A 23,734-nucleotide genomic window follows, 5' to 3' on the forward strand; every position below is an offset into this window, starting at 1 on the left:
AGGAGAATAGATACTTAATACATTCCTGATGGTGTTTTCTTAAGTGGGAAGGAGTGAGGCTAGTACCATAATACTCACATGTGGCCATTACATACATGATTTAAAAGAAAGTTGAACCAATTATACCATCAAACCCCCGGGCAGGAACCTACCTCAAAGGCAATAGGACACAGTAGCGTATTATGACGCCCAGCACCCACACCATGGTGAGCCGCAGACTGATGTACTGGAAATTTATATTGGTCCTTGTGAGGAGATTCCATGACACTAGCTCCTCTGAGGAGAATCTCTGGGTCACTTCATCTTCCACAATGGCTTCCAATCCCTTCTTGGAGAAATAAAACGCATCAGACAGCTCAAAGTCCCTTCCTCGCAGACCAGAGAGCCCTTTTTCCATTGGTGACTTATCTCTTTGGATAATACCTTAAAAGAAAGCATCAGGACATGAGGAAATGCTATAGGACATATTTAAGAAATGGCCAAAGGGCCAACTGTGCACAAAACAAATAAATTTAACAGATCATATGGCAGATTTCATATTTACAAGACAAGCAACTGCAGTGAGAGAAGAGGTAAAATCACCAAGTCTGCATGAAATGGCCCCTACCCAAGGATTTCGCTTTACAAAGAGGAATCTTGGTCCTCAATGGCCTTCTTGCTTGCATTTCCTCCTTCCACACCATTAGTGAAAGAACTCACAGAAGCAAACTCTCCCCATGTGTAGATCTAGACTATAAAAATAAAGACTTCTGTTCTCCCCTGATAAAAACCATAAAGCAAAAAACAAAGCAAAATGGTAAAAGGTATTTATCACAAAAGGCAAAGGTTGATGTTTTTAATATGTGAAAATTATTTTACAAGAAAAGCACAGGTTGCTACAGAAAAGTAAGCAAAATTCATGAACTGAATTTACAGAAACAACATAAATAGTTAGTATGTAAAAACTTACAGTAATCAAAGAAAGGTGACTTAGACTGGCCTATTTATATTGTTAAATCAGCAACATTTTTAGTGATAAATTTCAAAGATAGAAATAATACAGTTACTCTCATACTCAATTTGTATTGAGTATGGAACTGGTAACAACTTTGCCAAAGTCTGTTCGGCATGAAGAGACTAAAAAAAAAATAGTTTTGCTGATAATTCAATAATTCCAATTCTAAGAATCTGCCATAAAAAAATAATCACAGGGGAGGTTGGGGGTTAATGGGGGGGATGAGGACATATTTGTAATACCTTAACTAATAATAATAATAAAAATAATAATAATAATAATAATCAGAATTGTAGGCCAGAGTATTCACTGTAGCATTTTCCATTATAATCTTTCCAGACGATGAAATAGAATGCATCCATTAATAAATATTCTAACATTAAGTGAAAAAAAAAGGCAAGATCTCTATGAAACATATATACATTGAAAAAATGTTAAGAAGGACATTAAGTAGTTATCTCTGGACAATAAGATTAGAGTTTTCCTCTTTATACTGTTACTAGAGGTCCGGTGCACAAAATTCGTGTACGGGAGGGTCCCTAGGCCTGGCCAGAGATCAGGGCTGATCGGGGCCTTCCAGATGCCAGCTTGGGTCTCTCTTCCCCAGCTGCCAGGTGCCAGCCGAAGCCTTCCTTCATTCTGCGCCACCCCCAGGTGGTCAGTACATGTCATAGCGCGTAATTGAACTCCCGGTCTCCCGGTCGAATCCCCAAGGGGACACTTTTCATATTAGCCTTTTATATGTATAGATTGTATTTTCCATAAAGAAAATAATTCAAAGGTTTTTCAAGTAGCAGAAGTTTGTAAATTAAAAAATGACTACTACTACTCAGTTCTAACTACCAAAAAAGAAAAATTGATGAGAAGGTCTTTGAAGAATAAAGAGTAGCCATAACCAGTTTGGCTCAGTGGATAGAGCATTGGCCTTTGGACTGAAGGGTCCCAGGTTCGATTCCGGTCAAGGGCATGTACCTTGGTTGTGGGCATATACCCAGTAGGGGGTGTGCAGGAGGCAGCTGATTGATGTTTCTCTCTCATCGATGTTTCTGACTCTCTATCCCTCTCCTTTCCTCTCTGTGGAAAAATCAATAAAATATATTTTACAAAAAAAGAATAAAGAGTAACTATGTACACAATGATATAACTATCCATTTGTCTCTCTGAGGTGTGTCACAAAGAAAAAAAATGTATTTCCTACATCAGAAAAGTCTCTCTTTTTTTTTTTAGGTGAAGATTAAAGTGTTGAATTCCCTGAAAAAGACCTCCTTTGATTTTCTCACTTTCCAGTTCCCTAGGAAATCAGTGAGGAAAGTGAAAAGTACTATATTACCTATCCTCTGGAGAACTTGTGTATCGAGGGAACTGTAATGTATCAGGTTTTTTGAAGGAACAGCAGCATAAGGCACTGGAGTAGAAAGTAATGAAGACCTGGATTCCAAAGTCAAGTGCTGTTTAGGACAACAACCAGCTCTATGACTGTGATTGATAGATAAATCCCCTAACTTGGTGTCCTTTATAAAATGGGGGGATGGTTCTCTAGTTTCCTTACAGGGTTAAAGTTTTGTAACTTTACTTTCGAGTTTTTGGAGTGGTTTTGGTTTGTTTGTTTTTGCCTACTTGTAAAGCTAATGCCTTCATCTTAAGAATTAGCATAATAGCCCTAGCTGGTTTGGCTCAGTGGATAGAGCGTTGGCCTGCGGACTGAAGGGTCCCAGGTTCTATTCCAGTCAAGGGCACATGCCTGGGTTGTGGGCTCGGTCTCCACTGTGGGGGTGGGGGTGGGGGGGCAGGAGGCAGCTGATCAATGGTTCTCATCATTGATGTTTCTATCTCTCTCTCCCTCTCCCTTCCTCTCTGAAATCAATAAAAATACATATATAAAAAGATATATTATTTTAAAAAAGAATTAGCATAAAAAACCAAGTTCTTGAATGATTATTAGACTATCTTTTTCAGCAGTCAACTCTTAAGTGATTTAACCTTTCTCCACCATCTCTGAAAATTAGTATCAGAGAATGACCCAAGACAGTGTCACTACTGAACTACCCTCTTACTCTTGGGCACTGCAATACAAAAAGCAGGTTACTCAATCCAACTATTAGCCTAAATTTAGCAGTGCAAGAGTTTCATTATTTAGCAATATATAGAATTTTTTTAAGTCTAGAGGAGGAAGGAAGAACAAGTTATTCAGCAAATCTCTAAATGAAACACACTAGAGACAGTGGACAGCCCTTCTAAAAATAACCTTTTCCAGAGGGGCCAGAGATAAGAAAGCAAGTTCAAGGTGGCTCATATTATTCAGCTGAGCCAGGAAAGATCTGAAGCCAGGTCCCTAGTCCCTAGCCTTGATGTACAATATTTTCTCTGCCCCCTGACCTACTTTATTCTGTGAAACTCAAATAAAATATAACTCAATTTTATATTTTCATTAAGCCTCTTTCAAAAGTATGTGGGTAACTGTAATGCATCTAATTGCAATGGATTGAATTCCAAAATATATTAAGACATACAATAAATTTAAAAGAAAAAGTCAAAGAACACAGTAAAAATTTTAGCTAAGAATACAGCAAGTAAATCACAAAAACAGTAAGCTTCAATGACTAAACATTTCAAAGATGTTCAACTTCACTATGATTAGAGAAATGCAAACTAAAACCACAATTTCATGCCCATAAGGATTGATAAAAAAAATTAAATTGAATAATATTAAGTGTTTGTGAAGACTTGGGACAATGGGAATGTAATTAGTACAACCACGCTGAAAAATGATTTGGCACCATCTGGTAAATTTAAAGATATTCATAGCCCAAGAGCCAGCAATTACACTCCCAGGAAGATTTTTGTTTAATAATTTCAAATATACAGAAAAGTTGCAACAATAGTGCACTTCATCCAGCATTATTAATTGCCAACATTTTGACACATTTGCCTTATTGTTCTGTCTCTATAAGTATAAAAAGATACTTTTTCCTGAACCATGTGAGAATGAATTGCAGGCATTATCCCCTTTACCCTCAAATAGTTCAGCACAGATTTCCTTTGCACATGGAGTTTCACTTATTTAACCACAGTATACTTATCAAAATCAGAAAAATGTCAGTAATTAACATTATTGCAATACTAGTAGTATCTGTGCTATAGCCCTTATTCAAATTTTGACAATTATCCCAGTAATATCACTCATTAGATTGTTTTAATTTCTGGTCCAGGATTCAACCCAGGACCATACATTATATTTACAGGTCAAGTCTCCTTTAATATGAAAAGGTTCATCAGCCTTTCTTTGTTTTTCAAAGGTATTGGTATTTTTAAGAGTACAAGCCACATTTTGTAGAATGTTTCTTAACTTGGGTTGATCCGATGTCTCTTCATAATTAGACACAGGCCGTGTACACTTTTGGCAGAAATACTATGTAAGTCATGTTACATCCTTCTCAGTGCATCACAGGGGAGGCATGTTATAGTTAGTCCCATAATGGAGACGTTTAACTTTGATCACTTGGTTTAAGATAGTTAGTGCTTACCAGATTTTTCCACGGTAAAGTTAACTGTTTTTCTCTTTTTGATTAATAAGTACATACTTATATCAATAACTATCTATAAAGGGAAGATACTTTGAAACTATAGAAATATTCTACTCCTCAAACTTCCTCCCAGTGGTAATTAACATCTATTGATGATTCCACCTTAAGGAAGATTTTTTCCCCCCTTATACTCTGGAGAGATTCTTGCAAAACTGTGCACAAGTAGACATCTGTAAGAACATTTTGCTACATTACTTGCAACAGCAAAATAGTGAATCAAGCCAAAGGTCCATTAGATAGATGGACATACAGCAATATATACAAATATCGATTTTTTTTTATTATGTTGTACACCTGAAACTAACATGTTATATGTCAATTATACCTCATTCAAATCTATTCTATATATTAGTGGTTCTCAACCTTCCTAATGCAGCGACCCTTTAATACAGTTCCTCATGTTGTGGTGACCCCCAATTTCATTGTTACAAATTGAACATAATTAAAGCATAGTGATTAATCACAAAAACAATATGTAATTATGTATGTGTTTTCCAATGGTCGTAGGCGACCCCTGTGAAAGGGTCATTCAACCCCCAAAGGGGTCGCGACTCACAGGTTGAGAACCGCTGCTATATATATAAAAACCTAAGCAACCCTTACGACGAGTCAACCGGTCGCTATGACCCGCACTGACCACCAGGGGCCGGCGCTCAATGCAGGAGCTGCCCACTGGTGGTCAGTGCACTCCACAGCAGGAGCACTGCTCAGCCAGAAGCTTGACTCATGGCTGGTGAGCACAGCTGCAGGGGCAGGAGCCTCTCCCACCTTCATGGCAGTGCTACCTAGCGGCAGCAGCAGGTGCAGCGGCGCCAGGATGAGCAGGAGCAGCTGCGGTGCTCAGACCCAGCTTGGTCTCCTACCTGGCTGCCTGCTGCTTCACACATTGCACATCTCTCAGGGGATGTCAGACTGCCAGTTTAAGTCCGATCCCGCAGGAATCAGGCCGAACCCAGCAGTCCGACATCCCCCGAGGGGTCCTGGATTGCGAGAGGGTGCAGGCCAGGCTGAGGGACCCCACCGGTGCATGGAGCACTGGGCCTCTAGTGAATAAATAAATGGCAGCTCATATTAAAGATGGATACATACATTGCATACTACATAGGAATTAAAAGAAATTAACTAGAACAGTTACCAATTTAGATAATTTGTAAACATCAGGATAAACAAACAACTCAGAATGATATATGCAAGGTGGCACTTTTATAGAGTTTGAATAATGCAAAACAAAAATATACTATGTCTTGTTTAAGAAACACACATAAATAAGGGAAATATGACAATATGCATAAAAATAATAAATATCCAAAGTAGAGTAGTAGTTTCAGGGGTTGGTGGAGTAATTAAATCAGGGAGGGATACACAGGAGAATTTGACTATTTCTATAAAGTTTTATTTATTAAATTAAGTGTTAGGTACATATGTGTTATTGCCAAAAAAAAAAAAAAAAGTTACATGGAACTGACAGTTGTTCCTAAATGAAGATCTCTATAATAAGAGAGCATGTACCAACAATTGTTGTTGTTGTTGTTGTTTAATATTTTATTTATTTTTACAGAGAGGAAGGGAGAGGGATAGAGAGTTAGAACCATCGATGAGAGAGAAACATTGACCAGCTGCCTCCTGCACAACCCCCACTGGGGATCAAGCCTGCAACCAAGGTACATGTCCTTGACCCTTCAGTCCTCGGGCCAACGCTCTATCCACTGAGCCCAACCAGTTAGGATAGGAGTTCTTTAATAAGGCACACAAATATCTGAAAATTATAAAAACAGATTTCAAAAGAAGCACTACTGAATATGTAATTTTACTTCCTTCCTGACATGTATTGACTACTGAGAATCAGAATGACTGATTCAATTCATGCTAAATGTAAACTCTGACAGAAAAAAATATTCAATTCAATCAACATGTAGTGGACACTCACCATGTATCAGGCATCAAAGAATGGTTAGAAAGAGAGGAATTATTTCTTTTGGCACCAAGAAATATTCAGAAGTGGACTGACAGTCTTCAAAATATAGACATAGCCCCAGCCGGTATGGCTCAGTGGTTGAGAGTTAATGTATGAACCAGGAGATCACAGCTCAATTCCCAGTTGGGGTGCATGCCCAGGTTTTGGGCTCGATACCTGGTGGGGAGCATGCAGGAGGCAGCCAATCAATGATTCTCTCTCATCATTGATGTTTCTATCTCTCTTTCCTTCTCCCTTCCTCTCTGAAATCAATAAAAATATTTTTTAAAAAATAATAATTGAGTTTCCTAAATGATAGTACAAACCAATATCAAAATTGTGTCTGCTAGTTAAATCTGATATGTATTTATGTGTATATATATACATATACATATATATACATATATATATATGTATATATATGTATATATATATATATATATTGATTTCAGAGAGGAAGGGAGAGAGAGAGAAACATCAATGATGGGAGAGAATATTGATAAGCTGCCTCCCGCATACCCCCTACTGGGGATTGAGCCCATAACCTAGGCATGTGCCCTTGACCAGAATCACACCCGGGACCCTTTAGTCCACAGGCCCATGCTCTATCCACTGAGCCAAATCAGCTAGGGCAGGGAAATCAATTATTATTAAGAAATTAATCCTGATTCTTCAGAACAATCCATAGTTCTTAAATTGGTAAAACACTGATTCTAAGAAATATTTCTTTTTGTTACACCATCAGCTTTAAAAAAGTAAAGCTATAAACATTTGAACTTTGTCCTTATACCAAATGCTTTGGCAGAGGTCCATGCTTCAATGGACATAAAATTAGAACAACTACTTCTATGTAATGCAAGAGATTAATTGCACAAGCTGCCCTATGTCCCTGTGCCTTTAGCAAGTCACTGGTACATAAATAATACCAGCTATGAAAGGCCTTTTAGAAGAAATGGAGGCTGAAGTTAAAATCATCAAATATAATTAACTCTAAATTAGCTGAGTGTACTCTTAAAATAACTGCCCATTTATAAATCATACTAGTTTTCCATCCTCCAGTTATTCAGCATGCTTTCTAGGTTAGCAGTTAGGGGGGGAAATCAGACCAGAAGGGGATATGATAGGTTTATATAAAGAAGCTGATTCGTAACTTATTAATGGGCTATATTCCAAAAGTCAGAGGCTCAGAGTTCAAAACCCTCTCTCTCATGGAAACTATTTGACTTCATCTATTTGAGCTAGAATCCTGTCCACTCATATGCCTAACTAACCCCCAAAACATATGAGATTACATAGTAGCAGTACCATGAACCAGAAATCTCCTTTATCACTGTTTCAATAAAGAATATTTAAATTAAATCTAATTTGGAACTAACAAAAATATACTTCCTCATCCTGCAGTGACTTAGAGAGGGCACTGGGGAAACTTTCTGGGGTATTGATCTATTCTATTTCTTGATCTAGATGAGAGGTACATGAGTACTTTGGGAAATTCATCCAGCTGTACATTTATAATTTTACATTCTTGCCTATCTATATTATGCTTCAATTTTTCAAGAAGATTTACCTGACATCTGCTATACAACATTGCACACAGTTAACAATACTGTACTGCACACTTAAAAATTTGTTAAGAGGGTAGATCTCATGTTAAGTGGTCTTGCCACAATTTTTTTAAAAAGAATTGAAGGAAAGGAGACATATGTAATACTCTTTGCAATACTTTAAGCAATAAAACAAAATTAAAAAAAAAAAAGAATTGACGGAGACACTATTTGTGAATCCTATCTCAATGATTTACTATTTCCCTTTTTTAAAAAAGTTTACTTTACATGCCTCCACCCAATTATTAAGCAATTGGTCAGGGAAGAGTTCACCTGTCCCAGAACCTACTATTTGGTAGTGAGGTCCTTTTCCTGGAAGGAGGAGCTCTACGGAGGGGTCTGGTCCTGGGCAAGGAAGCCAGGCCTATAGACTTCCCTCCCAGGCCCCAATTTCCTTTCTGATTCATAAATGTGATTGGCCTGATGAAAGAAGAGAAAGGTAAAGTAGTTGTAAAGATGAACTTTATGTGGTTACGGTTGGGCAGGGGGTGAACCAGTGCTGCTGGGATTAAAGAACAGAAACATTCAATGCCAAACTCCAGAGAGACAAGACCCATATTTAAGCAATCACTTAGATGTAATTAAAGATCAAAAGGTCTTTATGCAGTTTCTGGCCAGTGTGCATGGTCCCCTGGCCAATGTGCGTGGTCCAAAGGTCACAGGTTGGGTTCCCCACATGTGCACATGCCCAAGTTGCAAGCTCCATCCCAGTGGGGAACATGCGGGAAGCAGCCGATGATGTTTCTCTTTCCCAGTGATGTTCCTCTCTCTCTCTCCCTCCCTCTCTCTCTAAAAATCAATTTTAAAATCTCTTAAATAAATAAATAAAATAAAAAGGCCCAAAACACCCAAGTGTTGAAGAGGCTATAGAGCAAATGGATGGAACTCACATGCATTGCTCTGAGAGTATGAACCAATTTGGAATATCATTTAGCAGTGTCGAATAAAGTTAAGCATACACTTGCTTAGCCTATGAAGTTATGTACTCCAGGAAAACAAGTAAATAGGTTCACAAGAACCTGTTCAACAATGGTCACAGCAGCTTTTCTCCTAATATCTAATCACTGAAAATAACTCAAATGTCAATCAACATAATAATGGATAAACAAATTATGATGTATCTGTAAAAGGAATACTCCAGAGCAAGTTTGTTAAGTCTATTGATCTATTCAACAACAGAGAGATCTCAAACATACTGAGTGGGGAAAATACAAAAGAGCACATATTGTATGATTCCATTTATGTGAATTTCAAAGATTGAAAAAGCTAACTGACCATGACAGAAATCAGACAAGAAATTATAACAGGGCTCCCCCCGCCCCCTACCTCCTACCCCCCAGTCCGGGGCAGCTGGCCCAGGCCGGGTGGCTTCGCTGTGCCTCCACACAATGTGGAGCAGGCCTCTGGCTGACCTGTCGCTAAAGCAGGCCCCGCAGCCCAGGCCCAGCATGCGGCCATTGGTGCGGAGGGCACTGCTGGCAGCCGGCTCGCGCCCTGGCCCTGGTCCTGGCGTTCCAGCTGGGGCAGCAGGTGCTGGCATGCCGGGTGGTGCTGAAGGGCCTGCAGAGCCGCTGGCCGGAGCAGGAGGAACTGGCGATGGTGAGCATGGACCATGTGGAGTATCGCTACGGCAAGGCCATGCCTCTCATCTTCGTGGGAGGCACGCCCCGCAGTGGCACCACTCTGATGCGCCATGCTGGACGCCCACCCCGAGGTGCGCCCACCTGGAGGTGCGCTTCTGCGGGGAGGATAAGACCCGCATCATTCCGGTGTGCTGGCCATGCGCCAGGCCTGGTCCAAGTCTTGCTGGGAGAAGCTGTGGCTGGAGGAGGGAGGCGTGACAGAAGAGGTACTGGACACCGCCATGCAGGCCTTCAACCTGGAGGTGGTAGCCAAGCACGGCCAGCAGGCCCGCCTGCTCTGCAACAAGGACCCCTTCACACTCAAGTCCTCCCTCTACATGACGTGCCTCCTCCCCAACTCCAAGTTTCTGCTGATGGTGCGGGCAGCAGCGCCTCCTTGCATTCCATTATCACTCGCAAGATTGCCATTGCGGGCTTCGACCTCAGCAGCTACCTCGACTGCCTCACCAAGTGGCACAAGGCCATCAAGGTGATGTAGGCGCAGTGTATGGAGGTGGGCAGGGACAAGTGCCTGCCAGTGTACAAGGAGCAGCTGGCGCTGCACACACACACACACACATACACACACACACACACACACATACATACACACCCGCTCCCTCAAGCTCATACTGGACTTCCTCGGCATCGCCTGGAGTGACTCCCTGGAGGACCTCATTGGCAAACCTGGTGGCGTCTCCCTGTCCAAAATCACGATCCACAGACCAGGTCATCAAGCACTCTCTAAGTGGACGGGCACATCCCTGGGGACGTGGTGAGGGACATGGCCCAGATCGTCCCCAGGCTGGCTGGCTATGACCCTTATGCAAACCCTCCCAAGTATGGCAACCCTGACCTGGTCTTAAAGGAGACTATAAAACACCAGACAATCTGAAAAGATATTTTCAGGGGAACCAGAACAGCACTGCCTCCCACTTAGGAAGCTCCAATTTCCTGATCTCCCCAAGTGGCTCTGTTGCCAAGAAGGGGAGAAACTACCTTCGAGTGGAAATCGGACCTCTAATGCAAGCATATTGCTTGCTATTTACCGCCAAATGGGACTGCTAATGGGGAATGTATTTGCATGTGTTTGCAAAGCCCTGATCATTGAAAACTGTCCTTGAAACAGGCTACCTTCGGACCCTCTGGGATAGAGGACAGAGAGTACGGACACAGTCCAGCTTTTGAAACTTGGGTTTTTATATTTTTCCCCTTGAGAACTTTTTTTAAGAAGTGGACTTGCCGTCTCCCTCCAGTGCAGGATGCCTTGGCGGCTTTGTTGGCTGGGATAAGGCCCAAACCTGTGCCTCTCCTATGACCTATTTTTTTAAAATATATTTTTATTTATTTTTTTAATTAAATCTTTATTGTTCAGATTATTACATTTGTTCCTTTTTTTTCCCCCCCATAACTCCCCTCCTCCCAGTTCCCGCCCCACCCTCCGCCCTCACTCCCCACCCACTGTCCTCATCCATAGGTGCACGATTTTTGTCCAGTCTCTTCCCACATCTCCCACACCCCTTTCCCCCCCAAGAATAGTCAGTCCATTCCCTTTCTATGTCCCTGATTCTATTATAATCAACAGTTCATTCTGTTCATCAGATTATTTATTCACTTGATTCTTAGATTCACTTGTTGATAGATGCATATTTGTTGTTCATAATTTGTATCTTTACCTTTTTCTTCCTCTTCCTCTTCTTAAAGGATACCTTTCAGCATTTCATATAATCCTGGTTTGGTGGTGATGAACTCCTTTAGCTTTTCCTTATCTGTGAAGCTCTTTATCTGACCTTCAATTCTGAATGATAGCTTTGCTGGATAAAGTAATCTTGGTTGTAGGTTCTTGGTATTCATCACTTTGAATATTTCTTGCCACTCCCTTCTGGCCTGCAAAGTTTCTGTTGAGAAATCAGCTGACAGTCGTATGGGTATTCCCTTGTAGGTAACTGAGTTTCTTTCTCTTGCTGTTTTTAAGATTCTCTCTTTATCTTTTGCTCTTGGCATTTTAATTATGATGTGTCTTGGTGTGGTCCTCTTTGGATTCCTTTTGTTTGGGGTTCTCCGCGCTTCTTGGACCGGTAAGTCCATTTCTTTCACCAGGTGGGGGAAGTTTTCTGTCATTATTTCTTCAAATAGGTTTTCAATATCTTGCTCTCTCTCATCTTCTGGCACCCCTATAATTCTGATGTTGGTACGCTTGAAGCTGTCCCAGAGGCTCCTTACACTATCCTCGCATTTTTGGATTCTTTTTTCATTTTGCTTTTCCGGTTGGATGTTTTTTGCTTCCTCGCATTTCAAATCATTGACTTGATTCTTGCGCTCCTCTGGTCTGCTGTCGGGCGTCTGTATAATATTCGTTATTTCAGTCCGTGTATGCTTAAATTCTAGTTGGTTCCCCAATATAAGATCGAGGGTCTTATTAGTTTTCGTGTAGATCTCATTAAGTTTATCGGCAGCTTCTAAACAGTTCTTGAGAGACCTTAAAAGTGTGGTTCTGAACTCTATTTCTTCCATTGACAATTTTGTCCTGTTTCTTTGTCTCCGCATTTTGTTATGCTTCCTTGGTGCACCCCCTAGTGGTCTTTGTTCGCAGTCCTATAGTTAAATCTTGATTGTTGTAGCTAATTCCAGGGAGGGTTTGACCTCCAGGCCAAGTGGCTATGAGAATCAGCTGTGTCAGCAGTGAGAGAACTTCTGTCCTCTAGGGAGGTGCTAATCTAGCCTTTGCCTGAGGCTATCCGGCAAATGCTTCTGTGCAGGGCTTGGGCGGGGCGGGTCGCACAGGATCAACAGGGTGGGCCGGAGAGAGCAGTTATGGCGGCTCTCAGTCCTGTCCCAAGGGGCTCTGCCTCTCTGAGTCCCAGCACCCGCTGCAAAGCTCGGAGAGAAAGCTGCACTCGCTCTGACCGAAGCCAGACAGTCCCGCTTCTCCCGTTTGAGTCTGGGTCCCTAAAGACTCGCCCGGATCTGGTGCTCAGAGTCTGCGACTCCCTCCCGATTGAAAACAACAACCGCGCCCTCCGCCGCCAGCCCGCTCCACGCACTCCGCACCTCAGAATTTGACTTCAGCACTGCGCCTCCTCTGAGTGTCCGTATGCGTTTCTCTTTCCTCCTAGTTGTAGGACTTCCACTCAGCCAGCGTTCCTGTGGTTCTGGGTGATGTCCCTTCCGTTTTTTGGTTTCACTTTTGAAGTAGTTGTTCAAAGCAGCAAACTCCGGCGTTAACCTATGCCGCCATCTTGGTTCTCCAGGAGGTGATTCTTGAACTCAAAATATATTTTTATTGATTTCAGAGGGGAGAGGAGAGGGAGATAGAGATAGAATCATCAATGATGAGAGATCAATCATTGACTGGCTGCCTCCTGCATGCCCCCACTGGGGATCAAGCCCGCAACCCAGGCATGTGCCCCTGATCAGAATCGAACCAGGGACCCTTCAGTTCACAGGCTGATGCTTTATCCATTGAGCCAAACCAGCTAGAGCTGACCACTATTTTTGAATTCAAAGAATCTATTTAAAAAATGTAATATATGAGGCTTTCTTTGATTCCTCCTCAGTTCTTAAATTGATGAAGAAAATAGATATATTATTTGAATAAAATGACCAGGGACTTGTTTAAAAAAAAAAGTTATAACAGGGACTGAGGGATACATGATATACACTGGGCAAGGGCTTGAAAACTTTGAAGTCATACATATCTTCTTTAGATGGATCTGGGTGGTAGTTACATAGGTCTACAAATATGCAAAAAACCACCTAGCTGAACACTTGATATTTGTGCATTTTAATTTATGTAAATTATGCCTCAATTGTTTTAATCAGAAAAAATGTTACTTTTTATTATTATTGTTGTTTAAACATGTCTCCTTTTTCCCCAATTGACACACACCCCCCACTCCCGCCCTCCAGGACAAGCCCCCACTGCCCCAATGTCTGTGTCCATTGGTTATGCTAATATGCATGCATACAAGTCCTTTGGTTGATCTCTTACCCTCTCCTCCCCTGCCTTCTCTGTGAGGATAGACAGTCTGTTAAGTGTTTCTTAGTCTCTGGATCTAGTTTTGTTCATCAGTTTATGTCATTCATTATAACCCACATATGAGTGAGATCATGTGATATTTATCTTTTTCCGCCTGGCTTATTTCACTTAGCATAATGTTCTCAAGCTCCATTCATGCTGTTGCAAATGGTAAAAGTTCCTTCTTTTTTATATCGGCATCGTATTCCATTCTGTAGATGTACAGCAGTTTTTTAATCCACTCATCTGCTGGTGGGCACTTAGACTTTTTTAGTCTCCCCACTTTCTAGCTGAAATTGTACCTATCCTATGAGTATTTTTTAATCTTCCTTCCTAAACTAGAAGGTAGATGGCATTTACTGAATGTTTCTTGACACCAGACTGTGCTAAGCCTTTGACACGTATACCTAAATCCTCATTATCCATGAGCTTTATCTATTATTCCATTATAACGATAAGGAAACGGGCTCTGAGGGTTTGAGTAATTTGCCTGGGGCCACAAAGGGAATAAACAACAAAACCAAGATTTGAAACTAAGTTTGTCTGTGACTCCAAAACTAAATTCTTCCTCATATCCGAAGCCTCAAATTCCATGTCACTATGTCCAACAACCTCAAATATGTAAGATCTTCTCCATCAATTACACATCAGCCCCCATTCTTCCTTGCTAAATAGAAAGCCCTGTGTAGCAGTTCTTTCTAGCATTTCTCCTATCTTTGAGGGAAGAAATAGAGTTCTAACTGATACAGGAAAACTTATATGTGGCCTCCATCTATCATTAATCTATCATTAATGTACTTGTAAAACTGTAACTCAAGTCACTTTCTACATATATTTAAACTAGGGCAGGAATCTCTTTTTTTCCTGTTTTATTGAGATATAATGGCCATATAACACTATATTAGTTTTAGATGTACAACATGATTTGCTATACATATAAATTACCCAGTTATTACCACAGTAAGTTTAGTTAACATCCATCACCTCACATAGTTACAATATTTTCTTGTGTTAAGAACTTTTAAGATCTACTCACTCAGCAACTTCTAAATATACAAAACAAGTGTTAACTGTAACCACCATGCTGTACATTACATCCCCGGATTTATTAAACCTTATGACTGGAAGTTTATGCCTTTTGATCACTTTCACCTATTTCCCCACCCCTGCCTCTGGCAACCACCAATCTGTTCTCTGTTTCTATGAGTTCCGCATTTTTGAGATCATATAATACTTGCCTGTCTCTGTCTGACTAACGTCACTTCACATAATGTAGGGCAGGAATCTTTTACAGCCTGGAGCACATCTGATTTCTGGGCCTTTTCATGCTAAGCCCAACAAAAAAACAGCCCCTGGGCAGTGTTCACTTAATGCTCCCCCAGTTCTGTATTTCAGCCTAATTCGAGTTGTCCAAGGAGGCTGTTCTGTCCAATTTATGACTCTATAACAGCCGTGGGCAAACTACGGCCCGCGGGCCGGATCCGGCCTGTTTGAAATGAATAAAACTAAAAAAAAAAAAGACCGTACCCTTTTATGTAATGATGTTTACTTTGAATTTATATTAGTTCACACAAACACTCCATCCATGCTTTTGTTCCGGCCCTCCGGTCCAGTTTAAGAACCCACTGTGGCCCTCGAGTCAAAAAGTTTGCCCACCCCTGCTCTATAACCTCAGCACACAGATGTCCTGTCAGGACCTTACTTTTCAAATCCTCTCCAAGGCATAAGCAGCTTCTCCATGCATCTTACAGGTTAGTCAAGGTTTAGAAAGGATAATCACCTTGATGCTTTTCGTTATTGCTGTTCAGATATATTCTAACACCATTAATTCATCTTCATTAAGCTGGCCTATCAATCGGCCAAGGTTTGTAGAAAACTGCCTCTATCTCTTTTGGACCCAACAGCTGAGGAACCCTACTACATCCTGGCCATGGCTCTAGGTTTGAGTTCAAGGAGCCTGAGCCAAAGATATACTGACCATGAAGCTAATATGTTTTCTAGTAAATTAGAATTTTTTTTTGTCCTTTTTGTCCTCCTCAACCGCACAGCTTCTCCCAAAATCTCGCACCAATTTTGTTTATGCTTTTACTTAAAGAGGGCCTCCAAACTGTATAAGCTTCAGGCTCCCACAAAACCTGGATTTGCCCCACTGAGATCGACAGGCTGCTCCCTGGGCTCAGCTGGCAGGAAGTCAAGACTTGTTTACCCCTAGTGCCTTCTCCACGCCTTAGGACAAACAGCCAATCTGCAACTAGACTGAAGGACGCTGCTGTGAAAGGATTTACTTCAAGGGGCTTAAGGTCTTTCCCTTCACTCATGCATGGGTGGTAGCAAGAAAGACTGCCCTTTTGGTGACTTTCCCTCACTTAAATGCTAAAAAACACACCCCCGAGTGGCAAGTGAACACACTAATGAGACATGCGGCCCATGAAGGAGTATGTAGTCACACGCACAAGAGCCAAGAAAACCCCACCTCTACATACTTAGAGAACCGAGTTATCACCAATAAGTATTAGAACACTGGTAGTTCACAGACACCATTAACATCTTCCTGCTTAATTTCACCTATTATTAATAATACTCTATCTATTTGATGGCCAAATTAGCAGTGGACTAGTAAGAGGGGTTGCTGATGGTTAGGTCAATTATTTGTTGTTGTTTTAAAGTTTAAGTTTTTCTATTCTTGGAAGTGGAGGAATTGGAGAGAATGAAAACAAACAAACAAAATGTGAATACAAGGTAAAATTTTAAAACTCACTACATAAATGTTTCATGAGTGTCCCTGCAGTGGCAAAACTGCTTTAGAAAACTAGATTTTTATATACTGTATAACAGACCCATGAAAAGAAAAGGGGACGAAAGCAGAACAATGATCATGACCTGTCATACAAAATGTGCTCAAAGTAAACGCTGACTTAGCACCTCCCCTGGTTTCCCTAAGAGCTACTCAATCATCTGCCTAGTTTTTAAAGAAGCACTAGAGTTATGAAACTACTCCTGCTCCCTACCCCACCAGCAATGTTTCCCCAGTTGGCACATTTTAAGAGTTACAATCAACTTTTTTTTTTACAAGAAAAGGGGTAAAGTTTACTTCAGACACCTATCTATCCCACAACAGTCAACCCTCCATATCAGTGGGTCCCTCATCTACAGATTTCACCAAACTCAGATCAAAAATATTGGGGGGGGTGGGAGGGCTGGGAATGTTACATTGCTGCTGACGTGTACTATGCAGATAGGCCTACAATGGTTCTTGTACAGAACATGTACAGGCTTTTTCGTTGCCATTATTCCCTAAGCAATACAGCAACTACTTACATTGTATTCGGTATTATAAGTAATTTAGAGATGATTTAAAGTATACAGGAGGATGTGCAAATACTACATCATTTTAACATTTTAAACATCTGAGGATTTTGATATCTTAGGGGGTTCCTAGAACCCATTCCCTGGGGATACTGAGGTATTATTTAACCCAATTAAGAAAAAATAAGGATGGGGAGAAAACCCACATATAGTAAAAGTTTACAAAAAAGAATTAACATAAATAGAAAATTATAAAATTTATAAGAAATAAGTGTGCACAAAGTCCTATACAAATAAACTTAATAAAAATCTGGGAAAACCATTTTCTAATAAAATAACTTTACCAAGACTGACACCAAGAGATGAATGCTCTAAAAAGATATATTTGCACAAATGAAATAATGCTATAGGGAGTAAAAAAGAACTTTACTCACTCCCAATAAGCACCAAATTGAGACTATTATATAAGGAATTCCACCAAACCTTTAAATCTGAGAAGAAAGAAAGAAAGGGAAGGAGGGAAGAAAGTAGGTAGATAGGTAATAGACTAATTGCAAGTAAAAGGACCAACTGGAAAAATCCTAACTCCAATTTTGGCAGATGGTTTCCAGCACCATATCATGACCGGGCAATGTTTAGTCCATAAATGCAAAGATAACTCAAATATTAAGCTATTCATGTAATTTATCATAATATTCCTAAAAGGAAAATATATATGTTCACCACCCAAGATACTGAAAATGCATGAAAAATTCAATATTCATTCTTGGTTTAAAATAACAGAACAAGAATCAACAATTATTTAACGTAAGATGCAGAGCTAGAGCAAAGCAAACACGATGCTTACTGGGAAGATCCTGAAGGCACTGCAGTCTGTACCCAACAGGAACAACTAGCACCACAGTCACTCAACAATGTAGCAGCCAACACAATTAGACAAGCGAGAGGAATGCAGTACTAACTAGGAAAGAAATAAAATACAGGCGAAAGTTGAAGAAGTAGTCACTATCACTATGTGAAATAAAATAATTGCATACCTGGAAAAAAAAAGAGCTAAGCCTATCTGAAAACCTTCATACAGTATGAGAATTCTTACTTATATGTCCTGCTACCTTGCCAAGTCAAATACTTTCCAACATATGAACAACCAGCAGTTAGATAAGATGATGGAAGAAGATATTCCATTTATAAGAGCAACCAGAAATATAAGCTTAAGAGGAAATGTACAAAACCTGAGAAAAACTTTGAGACATCTCTGGAGAATAAGAAAGAATGCCTAAACAAAAAGATAGAATGTCCTTGGACAGTAAGACTCAACATAGATGATGTCAAGCCTTCCTTTATAAATTTAATACAACTCTAATAAAAATAAATAGTTCTATTTCCTCTAGCTCATAAACAAATTGAATCTAAAGGTCACATAGAAAAATAATCAAGCAAGAACAAACAGGAATATTCTCTAAAGGAAAAGCAGCAAGAACAACTATCCCTACCAGATATGAAACCAGTGTATTAAAACATCAATAATGAAAATAAGAAACCAGTGCATGAGAAGACAAGTAAAAACACAGAACAGAATAGAAAGTTCAGAAATAGATTCAAACATATACTGGGATTCAGAAGGTTATTAAAGATGCACCACAAATAAGTGTGGTGGAGATGGACATTTTAATAGAGTGTTATGACAACTGGATAGCTGGATATAAATCAAAACCAAAATAAATCAATCAAAGACTTAAATTTAAAAAATAAAACTATAAAGTAATCAAAGAAAACATTGGCGAATTCTCTTAAAACTTGTCTAAAAGAGAAATCTTGATACTAAAAAACTCAAAACCAGAAGCTATAAAAAGAAAATACTGTATTGATTGATTTAACAACATAAAAATGAAAGTTATCTGCATAATAACAAATATGATAAACAAAGGGAAAAATACAATCACAAAATGAAAAATATTTGTATCTCAATAAGCTAATTTGTATCTCAAATAAAAGCTAATTAATTTAATATAGAAAAAAATGGTCTAAAGACATAAGTAGATAATTCCATTCCTGGGGGAAAAAATACAAACGGCCCTTAAACATGAAATGTGTACAAAGTCCCAGTCTTTTTAAGAGAAACACAAATTAAGACTAAACTGAGTTTTGACTTCTCACCTCAGACTGACACAAATCCAAAAGTTTGATATATATTTATACCTTTGGTGAAGCTGTGGGAACTTACATACACTCCTAATGGAAGTGCAAATAGTACAACCATTCATGAAGGGCAATATGGCAATATCAATCAAAATTACAAATGGTCTTTTGACAGAGCAACCCCAGGTTCATGTTACATGTAACTCATGTTACAGGTATATATATTACAGCTTTTTTTAACAGCAAAAGGTCAAGGTCTACAGGTAAAAATAACCATTCACATTCATATAATGGAATTCCTTATTAGCTGTTAAAAATGAAGAAACTTTCTAAGTAATAATTTGGAAAGGACAACAGGATGTAAGTGAAAAACACAAGGCTCAGAATAGTATTTAGTATACATCACCTCTGATGTTAGCAAGTCTAGAAAATAATAAACATTTGCATCACGATAGCACATTTGTAATATCGAACCTGGGACCCTTCAGTCTGCAGGCTGATGCTCTCTGTTCACCAAACCAAACCAGCTAGGGCAAAGCCTGTTTTTAAATTGCTATAACTGTTGAATCACTTAAATGCACTACTTACCCTGGCTGGTATGGTTCAGTGGTTGAGTAGCAACCCATGAACCAAGAGGTCACTGGTTTGATTCCTGGTCAGGGCATATTCCTAGGTTTAGGGTCAATCCCCAGCGAGGGGACATGCAGGAGGCAGCCAATCAATGATGCTTCTCTCTCATCAATGATTCTATGTCTCTATCCCTGTCCCTATCTCTCTCTCTAAAAATCAATAAAAACATATTTTAAAAATAAAACAAACAAATAAATAAATGCATTACTTATGCAAAAAATGAATATATTTTTTAGCCCTGGCCAGTGCGGCTCAATTGGTTGGGCAGCATCCTGTGCACCAGAAGGTTGCCAGTCCAATTCCCAGTCAAGGGCAGCGTCCTGTACACCAGGAGGTTGCGGGATCGAACCTCAGTAGGGGCGTGCAGGAAGCAGCCGATAGATGTTTCTCTCTCTCCATCTCCCTTCCTCTCTCTTTAAAAAATCAATAAACTATTCTTTAAAAAGTTAATATGTTTACATAAAAACTTGCACACACATTTCCTTTGTGTATTCATCTGCTAGTTCTCCCAGAATCACAATCTGATGGCTCAGTATGTCCTCAAAATTATAAAGATGACACAAGGTAAAGCTGCATTACGATCACATTCCACATAACCAGTGACTCCCTTACATTTCAAATCTTAACCAAAAATACTTTATTTCTGGGTTGGCTTTAGAAGACCCTAATAATCTCTAATCATATGTGTATTGGAAAAGCAGTTTACAGATAAGGCAGTCTATGTTTTAATTCTGAAAAGGAGTTGATAGTCAACATCTATTATTCTTGGGGGTAAAATATAGCACAAAGGAATATCAGTGGGCAGAGGAATAAGAAGAAAGAAAATATAAAGTTAGAACTGTTTCTTCTTGGTTTCCATTCCCTCCGCTCTTATTCTCTTTCCTGGTTGATCTTTGTCTGGCTTGTTTATCTCTTCCTGACCCTTTTCTATGATGTCTTTTCGCTAGCCTTGGTAAATGTCCTTCACTCTCTGGGAGTTCACTAAACCCACCATTTCAACTTTCACACTCTGAATAACTCCCAAATGTGCATCTATTGTCCTGACTTCTCCAAGGCTCACATTTTTATGTGGCTGCCTAAACACTCCACTTCTCCACCAACCCCACTGCTCTGGTTCAAGGTCCATTGCCTTCCAGAATGGCTTCCTGTCTACTGTCTCTCCTATCTCCACTTCCCCCAGCCCCTGGCTGTCTAATCCCACTTCCACAAAGCTACCAGATGTGTCTTCCCAAAACTTTGAGATCCCTTCATCTTAAGAAGTAATGTCTTAGCATGGCATTCAAGGCCTTTTAGGATCTGACTTCAGACTAAATATCCAATCTCAACTCCTTCCACCTCCACTTGGCTTCTCTCATCCTGGCTCCAGCCACACTAAATCAGTTCTAATATCTTCTAGGCACTTCTGCCCTCCTGCTTTTGCTTTGTTTTCTTCCACATGATACCCCTTTTCTTAAAAAGTATTCAAAATTTTTCACATCAGCAGAACTCCATGGTTTCCTGGGGTTTTGCCTTGAGCTTATGAACCACCAATTCCATGTATTATATGATGAAAGGGTTGTCTTAACAGAGTACAAGCACAGACAAAAAAAAAAAAAAAAAGACCAAGTTACATCAAACTTACGAAATTCTAAGTTGCTAAAATTAAATCAGGTTTGTACTAAAGGGCATAATAGGTGGCTCTCCTATGGGGCAATACCCTCCCCCTCCTTCTTTTTTTTTTTAAGCCCAAAAGGAAAACAAGGGGGTAGAAGGATGTTAGTTCTTTTTGTTGATTACAAAATGCCTGTTCTCTCTTTCTTGCGTACATACCCTTACACAAATGCTTCATTGACTGGCAGTCCTGGGCACACGCTTATCATACAGAATGCAGGAGCAGCAGAGGCTGGACCCGGTCACACTCTGGTGTTTCACAATGCCTGAGGCATCACACACTTGCTATCTGTTGTGGAGGCGTCATGTGGGTAACCCACTGACTGGCGAGGAAACTTCATTTGAACACATGAGTCATTGAAAATGAGGATGTTCATTTACTTGAGAACAGCTGTGGCATCATGCAGAAGCAGGAAGAGGAAGGGATATGTATGCATGATACACTAACAGAATCCAGCTTAAACAAAGAGCTTATCGTGCTTGGGGAAATGGAAGACGCACTTATCCTTTGCCATGACATTAAGTACGTTACATAACCTACCAGGCAGTTAAAGGGTGTCAATCACACATAGCCAGAGGGATGGTCTATGGAATTTGTTATCAGTTTCCCCTCTGCTTAAACCAAGAGAATGCCACTAGTTCAGCCGTGGACAAACTACGGCCCGTTTGAAATGAATAAAACTAAAAAAAAAAGACCGTACCCTTTTATGTAATGATGTTTACTTTGAATTTATATTAGTTCACACAAACACCCCATCCATGCTTTTGTTCCGGCCCTCCGGTCCAGTTTAAGAACCCATTGTGGCCCTCGAGTCAAAAAGTTTGCCCACCCCTGCACTAGTTGCAAAGGGGATACCACTGCCCGGAACCACTGTTTTCTAACTTGAAGAAAGGTACTATTCACTAAGCATATGCACTGTCTCCTAAGTACTTCAACTTTTTTTAAAGACGTGGAGCAAATCTTCCTCCAAGTTTCTATTCTCTACATAGGGTGCGTTTTCCCAGACATTCAAAGGAAAGTGTCAAATTATCCCGCCCACCAAGTGTGTCTGTGGTGTTCCCTGCCTCCTCCGGCTCCAGGGTCCCATCTTGTTTCCCAGGTGAAGTGAGCAGGTGCAGCTGCCCAGCACTCAGCACCAGAGAAGCACAGAGGCAGGGCCGATCAACTCCAGAGAAAAACATTGAAGCCAGACAGGGCAAAGGCTGTGACAGAAAAGCAGGCCACATTCCCTTCTTTCCCTTTGTTCACCAGGTATCTTCCAGAAGTTACAGGAGACATGCGGGATCTACTGGTTCTGTTCCTGAGGAACCTTCAGAAAGTTGAACAGGACTTCAGGGAATTAAATATCTTCTCTAGACAGCCTAAGCTTCGGGGAAAACAGAGCTTTGGGGAAGAGAAGCAGGGAAACCAAGCCCTGACATAGAAGAGTTAGTGCAGGGGGTACAGAGCAGAGCTTCCACCACACTGTCTGAGGTTGGCACACAAGCCTGGCCATTCTATCCCCTTTCTGAGCATCCTCCTTGGGTATAGGATCTTGACTGTCATCTCTCTCTCTCTCTCTAATGGCTCATTTATCAAAACCATCATGATTACTTTAAATTCTAATCCTATTTCCTAGGTTGTTTAAAACCCTGACTAATTTCAAAGCATTTAATTAACTATACTGTACTTTCAATTACATCAACGTCATCAATACAATCTCAAACAATAAAATCAAATCTATGCCAAAACCCAATTACTCAGCAGGTTGCCTTCCTTTCAGTAAGTGATCCTCATGTACACAGCACGAGAACCCTCCCTATTCTCCAAGTCAGAGGCGGTGACAAGGTTTCATCAGTTTGTAGTGAACAGCTCTCTGCAGGATTGTGTTCAGCAGAACTTTGAAAGCCACATATCAGTTCAGTAACAAAGACTTCATCAACTAGTGATGTCTGCCAGGGCCATGGGAGAGGTAACATGTAGAATGGATTTATTGACTCTGCTATTTGGGATTAGAATATAATCAAAAGCTTTACTGAAATAAAGATACCTTCTAGTTTCCAGTTTTCTACATGGTTTATACATTTGTAATAGAATTATGTGCCCCTTTTTTTTATCCTGAGTAATTTTCTATTAATGTCTCTTTCAGCTATCAAGACTAAGGAGAACCAAGATGGCGGCATAGGTTAACGCCGGAGTTTGCTGCTTTGAACAACTACTTCAAAAGTGAAACCAAAAAACGGAAGGGACATC

General features: G+C 40.2%; 1 protein-coding gene and 1 pseudogene across 2 annotated transcripts in view; one reads left to right on the forward strand and one right to left on the reverse strand.

Annotated features, from left to right (window-relative positions):
- GPAT3 (glycerol-3-phosphate acyltransferase 3) overlaps positions 1-23,734 on the reverse strand; it is a 67,375-nt gene that overhangs the window by 17,553 nt on the left and 26,088 nt on the right. For both annotated transcript variants that reach the window (XM_059666399.1, XM_059666408.1), the window contains one exon: positions 153-423. In XM_059666399.1, the coding sequence (XP_059522382.1) occupies positions 153-423 (271 nt within the window). The remainder of the gene's footprint in view (positions 1-152; positions 424-23,734) is intronic.
- Positions 9,585-10,826, forward strand: LOC132242397 (protein-tyrosine sulfotransferase 2-like; annotated as a pseudogene).

This window comes from Myotis daubentonii, chromosome 1, assembly GCF_963259705.1.
Source record: "Myotis daubentonii chromosome 1, mMyoDau2.1, whole genome shotgun sequence".
NCBI lineage: Eukaryota > Metazoa > Chordata > Mammalia > Chiroptera > Vespertilionidae > Myotis > Myotis daubentonii.